The 8,129-nt window shown below is 48.9% G+C and overlaps 1 protein-coding gene across 3 annotated transcripts in view; it reads left to right on the top strand.

Annotated features, from left to right (window-relative positions):
- The window catches only part of PLEKHA1 (pleckstrin homology domain containing, family A (phosphoinositide binding specific) member 1), a 24,563-nt gene that overhangs the window by 14,650 nt on the left and 1,784 nt on the right, over window positions 1-8,129 (top strand). For 2 of the 3 annotated variants that reach the window (XM_014528291.1, XM_014528292.1), the window contains exons 6-10: window positions 671-814; window positions 2,098-2,166; window positions 3,644-3,708; window positions 5,272-5,335; window positions 7,187-7,276. In XM_014528291.1, coding sequence (XP_014383777.1) covers window positions 671-814; window positions 2,098-2,166; window positions 3,644-3,708; window positions 5,272-5,335; window positions 7,187-7,276 — 432 coding nt within the window. Of the gene's footprint in view, window positions 1-670; window positions 815-2,097; window positions 2,167-3,643; window positions 3,709-5,271; window positions 5,336-6,393; window positions 6,546-7,186; window positions 7,277-8,129 lie in introns of those variants that run through there. The other variant, XM_014528293.1, reaches the window with a different exon arrangement.

Here is an 8,129-nt window from a genome sequence, read left to right as displayed (position 1 = left end):
GCAAATGCTCTTTTTTTGGCATGAAATTCGACATTTTTAAACATAAAAATACGATGTTAACACCTTCAGAAAATTTGACATACGAAGTTTTGAAGCTTGCTGTCAATACAACAAAATAGCATACATATCAAATCGCATATATATCAACATATGTGTAAATCCATCTAGTGGAAAAAATCCGCATTATTAACCGGTGCCCCTGGTAACTTCCTGTGACTATACACTTATTTCAAAGTAAAACGTTAACCCCCACTGCCCCCTTCCTCACGGAAGCACTGGCGGCAGGCCTGCTGCAGACCGAGAGCAGCAGACAGGCGTGGCCGGTCAGTGACGGACAGTTACAGTTCAGGACCGTAAATCAACTCGAACACTTCACTCCAAATCTGTGTCCTCGTGCAGCTGAGATGGAGCTGGTGATTCTGCTAGGACGACAACACGGCCTGCAAGTCTGCTTTCCCCCTTTTGTAGATTTTAACGTGTTTCCCATCACAGTTCACCCCCGTCTGTTCTGTGTGAGCTTCGGGCACAGCGCACTCGGGGTAGGCCTGTGCTGACGGTGGTCCCTGGTGCTCCCAGCGCCCACGGCCGTGGCTACTGGCGTGTCCGAGCCTGCTTCCTGTGCTGGGAAGCCGAGCGCCAAGAAAGGACTTGCTTTTCTGCTTCACTTTAGAAAGAAGAAGCCAACGACTGCGGTGAGAGTGCTGACAGAAACCACTTGAAAAGGTCACCAAGCCATCTCCCCTACTTCCCCCCGAAGCCGCCCTCCGACAGCGCCGTCATCAAAGCCGGGTATTGTGTCAAACAGGGAGCTGTGGTGAGTCGAGGGCAAATGCGTGCACAGTGGGATGTGGGTGTGAGCGGCCTCGGCTACAAGGCTTTGTTTTGCACCAGGACCCGAAGCGAGAGCGCAGCTGAGGAGTGGGGGGTGAGGGGGGTGTTCTAGGGCCTCTTCGCTCAGGGCTCTTACGGTCGTGCTCCGTGAGCAGCTGGGCAATGATGCTTAGTCCACGGACCGGCCGTCGATTTCAGGTGACCTTTCCAGCAGTTGCATTTATTCCGGGAAGTTTCTGTTGACCCCTGGGGAGAGGGTCACGTGGGGTGTGGGTGTGGGAGTCCTTCAGCACCCGCTTGATGCTGGGCTGGCCGCAGCCGGACACCCTGTGCCCTTGGCTCCTTAACCTCTCAACCTCTTGGTTTCTTGGGAAGGAAAATCACATCCTAAGCCCACCTCCGAGGTGTGGAAGGTGTGGGTCCGCCCAGCCCGGCTCTCCCAGCAGAGCCTCGTGGAGAGAGCCCTGCACCCCAGTATTTCTAGCCTTCGCAGCACCTTGCTGTAGGGGAGCCATTCTGTCCGTGCGAACTAAATCTTTAGAATTTCATAAGAAAATAACGTTTTCAAATGAAAGACGAATTCTCTGAGTGAAGAAACACTGACACGCCCGCAGGCTCCTCGACGTCTCCTCACTACAGCGCAGCTCGGCGGGATGTCCCGTCCCCACAGCTCAGCGGGGGAAGGTCTTCCGTCCCCACTCTGCCGCTCGGTTCAGGGAGCCGAGGTGCGGGCTGGCAGGTCTCACCTGCGCCGTCTGCAGTGAGGTCAGAGCCCTCAGGCTGTGCTCGCTGGTGTGGAGGGCTGTCAGCAGATGCTCCTTTTTTTGTTTTACTCTGAAGTCCAAAATGCCAACTCATAGAAATGCTGAAGTGCGTTCCCAAAAACTACGTCATTGGCAAAAACACGTACAGAGAAGGTTCCCTTTATTGGTACTGATTGTCTTGCTCGTGAGTGTAAATGCCCGCGGACGGAGACGCTTGGTGTGGTTTCATACTGTTTCCTGTTCTTGCTCTTGACTTCCTGGGAGCATTTGTTTTGTTTTGGGGAAGTGCCTTTTTTTTTTTTTAACTTTTAGAGCATTGAGATTATGAAGCTGCATTAGACAATCATGTGATAAAAGCTGAAGGCCAGCACCGGCTGGAGTTAGGAGTTCAAGGCCTGACAGCGACAGAAATGAAGCTGCGTCTCTCCCCAGGGGAGGGCCCGTGGGGGTGATGAGCATCCGCGTCCTAGAGGCAGAGTCTCATGTCTGTGCTCCTCTCTAGATGAAGAACTGGAAGAGAAGGTATTTCCAATTGGACGAGAACACGATAGGCTACTTCAAGTCCGAACTGGTATGTCCCTTTGTCCTGAACGTGCTTTTCAGTGTTGGAGGGTCGTTGCCCTGTGGTGGTTCCTACATGCAGTGTCTGCACTTTCCAGTCCTGTCCCTCCTTGTGAGACAGTGAGCCTCTGGTGGCCGTGCTTCTGGGTGATGTTCTGTTGGGTGGATCTCAATGAAAAGGTTGCGTCTTCAGAGACATTTCACCTCCAAGGAGTTGGAGACACCAGACCCCTCAGTCTGAGGTTTCCCGAAGGGCCTGGAGGCGGGAGGTGGGAGGCGGCGGAAGGGATTGCATCTCAGCATCAGCGTCAGCGTCAGCCTCTGGTCCTGCTGTCTGCCCTGCCCTCTCTCCATGTTTGCTTTTGGGAGCAGATCACTTAGTTTCTTCTTACGAGATGGTTTTGTTCTGACTGGAGGTGGAATCAAAGATTAGAATTCCCTCTTTCCTCAGTTTGAGTGGCATCCTTATTTAAAACACTAGAGCAGTGGTTCTCAACCTTCCTAATGCCGCGGCCCTTTAATACAGTTTCTCATGCTGTGGTGACCCCCAACCATAACATTATTTTCGTTGCTACTTCATAACTGTAATGTTGCTACTGTGATGAACCGTCATGTAAATATCTGATATGCAGGATGTATTTTCATTGTTCTCGACCCACAGGTTGAGAACCGCTGCACAAAGTTCGTGCGAGTGGCCCGGCCCTCGCAGCCCTGGCTTCATCCAGATGGTCCTTCTGCTGTTTGGTCTAATTAGCATATGAGCCCTTTATTATGTAGGATTCTTACCACGTGACCCACGTTCTGCAATAGCCTGAGGGGGACACTGAGTGCAGTTCTGTGCTCACGCCCCTGGCCCCCCTCTTCTGTTTGCTGGGACCTTTGAGGGGAACCACGTCTCTACAGGGTGCAGGGTATACAGAAGCGGTTATGATCTGAAGTTATTTTAAAATGAACTGTTTTGTAAAACCGTAAAGATTGGTGATTTTAAAACTGTCCGGCTGTCGTTTGCGTCTTTCCTCGGTGCTCGTAAAACAGCAGCACGTTGGGTCATGCTGTCCTGTCAGCGACCTGCAGTCCTTGTCTTTGATGGAGCGTAGAGTGTGGGGTGACGCTGTTAGGGCCAGTGATGGCCTGTGTCTGTGGCTTCTGTCTGGTGTTGTCACCTTGGGTCGGGCACTTACATATCTAACCCTCAGGTCCCGTGGGTGAGAGTACTAGCGCCTGTGCGTAGGGTGGTGGGAAATTCCAGGGAGCTGACCTTTAACATCTAGCGCATGCCCTGGCATTGTGCTTGTTAAAATAATGCGTTCATATGAGAGAGTTCGTCCTCAAACACTCACTACCTGGTACAGAGGGGCGGGGGGATTGGGGCTATTCTGATGCGTGATTCAAGAAGCATGGTTGGACGCAGGCCTCCAGGTCAAACAGCCTGAGGAGGCTTTTAGGAGGAGACGTCATGTGTCTGTCTGTCTGCTCTTTCCCGCCAGGAGAAGGAGCCCCTGCGCGTGATCCCCCTGAAGGAGGTGCACAAAGTCCAGGAGTGCAAGCAGAGGTGAGCGCGTGGTGTGGCTGTCGCTGCGCACAGCAGGGCTGCAGGCTGAGGGGTGTGCTTGCAAGATGGCGTTTTTCTTTATTTGTGTCATTTTCAACTTCTTATACTTGGGATATGCTAGACCTTTCAAAACCCTCGGATTAAAGTATTGAGGGTTTTTTTGTTTGAAAACTAAAAATTAGGAAACAATCCTTAAGCTTATTAATGAAAAGGAAAAACTTTAATGTGAACAACTTCTATCATATTTGGCACATTGGTGATTAGCATGTTAGTATTTCAAGGTTGGTGCCGAACAGCTGTGTGAGGCAATGTACTTGTGCAGTGCAAACTGATTTCTTCATGTTACAAACTTTGAGTTTTAAAGTAGTGCTATGTACCTTATCGAAAATACACAGATAATTCCCTGGCTGGTTGACTTAGTGGATGGAGTGTCAGCCTGTGAACTGAAGGTTCCGGGTTTGATTCTGATCAGGGTGTGGGCTCCATCCCCAGTGGCGGGCGTGCAGGAGGCAGCCAGTCGATGATTCTCATCATTGATGTTTCTATGTTTCTATCTTTCTCTCCCTTTCTCTTCCTCTCTGAAATCAATAAAAATAAATACAAAATAAAATATACATGTAACTATATAAACTTTATTTTTTTCAAGAAGTTGAAAAAATTGATAGCTTGGTTTTGTTAAATCAGTATTTTACCTCATACTTTTCTTATTGATACACTAGAGGCCCGGTGCATGAAATTTGGCCTGCACCTTCTCGCAATCCGGGACTCCTCGGGGGATGTCCGACTGCTCTCTGTGGGATTGGACCTAAACTGGCAGTCGAACATCCATCTTGCAATCTGGGACCGCTGGCTCCTAATAGCTTGCCTGCCTGCCTGCCTGCCTGATCTCCCCCAACCACTCACCTGCCTGCCTGCTCGCCCCAAACCGCTCACCTGCCTGCCTGCTTGCCCCAAACCACTTGCCTGCCTGCCTGATCTCCCCTAACCCTTCTGCCTGCCTGCCTGATCTCCCCTAATCCCTCTGCCTGCCTGCCTAATTGCCCCTAACTGCCTCTGCCTGCCTGATCTCCCCTAACCCTTCTGCCTGCCTGCCTGATTGCCCCTAACTGCCTCTGCCTGCCTGATCTCCCCTAACCCTTCTGCCTGCCTGCCTGATTGCCCCTAACTGCCTCTGCCTGCCTGATCTCCCCTAACCCTTCTGCCTGCCTGCCTAATTGCCCCTAACTGCCTCTGCCTGCCTGATCTCCCCTAACCCTTCTGCCTGCCTGCCTGATTGCCCCTAACTGCCTCTGCCTGCCTGATCTCCCCTAACCCTTCTGCCTGCCTGCCTGATCTCTCCTAATCCCTCTGCCTGCCTGCCTGATTGCCCCCAACTGCCTCTGCCTCAGCCCCTGCCATCACAGCTTCGTCCGGAATGATGTCCAGAAGGTCATTCAGCTGTCCGGTCTAATTAGCATATTACTCTTTTATTATTATAGATAGATATTTGGTATTGGGTAAATAAATGAAAAAAACCTATCAAACAACTGCTGTTTAAAACTTGGAAATTTTTTGTGTTAACAGTGACATAATGATGAGGGACAACCTCTTTGAAATTGTAACATCATCTCGAACTTTCTATGTGCAGGTAAGATACTTATTTGAAGGTTATAGATCCTCTTCGTGGGAATTAATAATTTTAGAGGGACGTGAACTTGCAGGTTATGAGAATAAGCAAAACATAATGACAACTGCAGTTATTTTTTTTAATCATTATTGTTGAAAGTGTGACATACATCCCCTTTTGTCCCCCATCAACCTGACAACCACAGCTCACCAGGTGTTACGTGTGAAATTACCGGTAGGCCATATGTTCAGCAAACGAGGGTGCTCCTTGCTGTGAGTTAGTTGAATAGAATTAAGTAGCAATTGGAGGAAGGGCAATCTACTTTACTTAGAAGCTGAGTGTGTACTTTGAACTTGGATTATTTTGCACATATTTTGGAATTTTGGTTCCATCATTTTTGGTAATTTTATAAAATTGGTACATGATAAAAGTAGGCAGTAGAGCTTAGGTTTCACTGATAGCATCTGCATTTAAGTTTAAAACATACTTTTTACTCATTGTATTAATCAGATTGGAGTTTTTAAAAAAATTTGTTTTGTTTTATAAAACTTACATAGGCTTATTGCAGAAAACTTAGAAATTATAGAAAAATAGGAAGAAAAGGGTGGTTTATAAAACACAGAATCCCACAATCAGGCAAGCATTCTTTTTTTTTTCACTGCCTTTCTTAAGGCACATATTTGTATAACAAGAGGAGTATCGTGCGTCCTGGCCGGATGGCTCAGAGCATCGTCCATACCCCAAAAGGGTTGTGGGTTCGATCCCTGCTCAGGGCGGGTACGGGAGGCAACCGATGGAGGCTTATCACATGGATGTTTCTCTAAAAATCAATACACATGTCCTCAGGGGAGGATTAAACAAATACATTTCTTCAGGATGAGTTTCTAGCTCTAGAGTAACTCTTCAGTGCACGAACCTCTTTATTTTGCCAAATTGATTTCTTGACATGTCCTCCTATTTGCAGTGAATGAAGGTGTATGATTTACTTTTGCCTATTTTGAAGTTTTTCTTTTAAAAAGTATTTAATAGCCTTGGTTCAAAAATACTATCTTGATTCTTTAAAATTGTTGACATTGTAGATTGCAGACTCTAGAAGTGAAGGACAGTATCTCCGTGCCCCTCCTGGGGCCAGTGTAGTTGGGTGAGTCACAGGAGGTCTGTCATCCACGCTGGAAGCCACGGTCCATCAAGGAAGGTGCTCTGGGCTGTGAGGCCAGCACTTCTCTTCGGATTGCGGCACCTGCGGACTCAAGGGTCCCGGGTTCGATAATCAATACACATGTCCTCAGGGGAGGATTAAACAAATACATTTCTTCAGGATGAGTTTCTAGCTCTAGAGTAACTCTTCAGTGCACGAACCTCTTTATTTTGCCAAATTGATTTCTTGACATGTCCTCCTATTTGCAGTGAATGAAGGTGTATGATTTACTTTTGCCTATTTTGAAGTTTTTCTTTTAAAAAGTATTTAATAGCCTTGGTTCAAAAATACTATCTTGATTCTTTAAAATTGTTGACATTGTAGATTGCAGACTCTAGAAGTGAAGGACAGTATCTCTGTGCCCCTCCTGGGGCCAGTGTAGTTGGGTGAGTCACAGGAGGTCTGTCATCCACGCTGGAAGCCACGGTCCATCAAGGAAGGTGCTCTGGGCTGTGAGGCCAGCACTTCTCTTCGGATTGCGGCACTGCTCTGAGTTATTCCAGAACAATCGCTCACCCAGCAGTACCTGGTGTCAAAGTGATTTCTAAGGTGTTTTGAAGTCATTGCCTTAGAACGATTTGTTGTTGAAGCTGTTGACTCCCGAGCGCATAGGTCGGGTCTTAGATGCAGGAGCCGGTGTGGGAAGTGGACTGAATGCGCCCTTTCTCCCGCAGGCCGACAGCCCCGAAGAGATGCACAGCTGGATCAAGGCCGTGTCCGGGGCCATCGTGGCGCAGCGCGGGCCTGGCCGGTCGGCGTCGTCTGTACGTGTCCTGCGCCGTGCTACCCCCTCGGTTCCCATCCTGTCAGGCTTCCTCTCCCCGGACCCTCTGGTTTCTTTCTGTACGAGATGTATCTGCACGGTGACTTCACTCCACCGGGACCTGCAGGGAAGTCATGCATTTCTAATGTCGCGCTTCCCGTAGTGTACGGACACCGAACGCCCTGCGCTGTCCCGTCTCACAGGCGCGCAGGGACGAGAAGGAGCGCCCCCTGCCTGTGTGAGGTCCTCACTGGTCGGTCTGGGTTTGGTACAACCGGCCGGTTCTTAGTGCAGGTGGGGCCTGGCCATGGAAGGCCCTTCAGCCACTGCGTTCAGCTTCCTGAGAGGTCGGTTAGGGGCTGTGGGCTCACCTGTGCCGAGAGCATCACGCGGCGGGAGCCTCATGCGCTGATGGCTTGCAGGCAGGGTTTCTGCCCTCGAATGTGAAAGGCTGCTTTTGTTTACAATCTTAATTATCTTTTGGTAGTACCACGGGAAAATTAAAGCAGCTAAACATGCTGAGAAATAGTAAGAAAAAATGTTAAATTTAATTCACCACGTTCAGGTACAGCTCAGGAATAGGATTTACCTTTAGAGCACCTTGGTCGCTGGTCTCCGATGTGAAAATACAAGTTGTGCTGAGAAGGGCAGATATGGCGAGGTGTCACTCAGGTCTGCAGAACGTAGGCCGATAAGTAACATGATCGCCTGTTACCTAGACCCAGCATGATGCTAGGTTTTTGGCACTTTCAGCATTTCCCTGGTGGTAACGTTGCCCTTTTTTAAAAATATATATATATTTTTTTTATTGATTTCAGGGGGGAAGGGGGAGGGAGGGGGAGATAACATCAATG

The sequence above is a fragment of the Myotis brandtii genome, unplaced genomic scaffold (genome assembly GCF_000412655.1).
Source record: "Myotis brandtii unplaced genomic scaffold, ASM41265v1 scaffold628, whole genome shotgun sequence".
Taxonomy (NCBI): Eukaryota; Metazoa; Chordata; class Mammalia; order Chiroptera; family Vespertilionidae; genus Myotis; species Myotis brandtii.
Note: the sequence above shows the minus strand (reverse complement) of the source record. Positions and strands in the feature narration are given on the sequence as shown.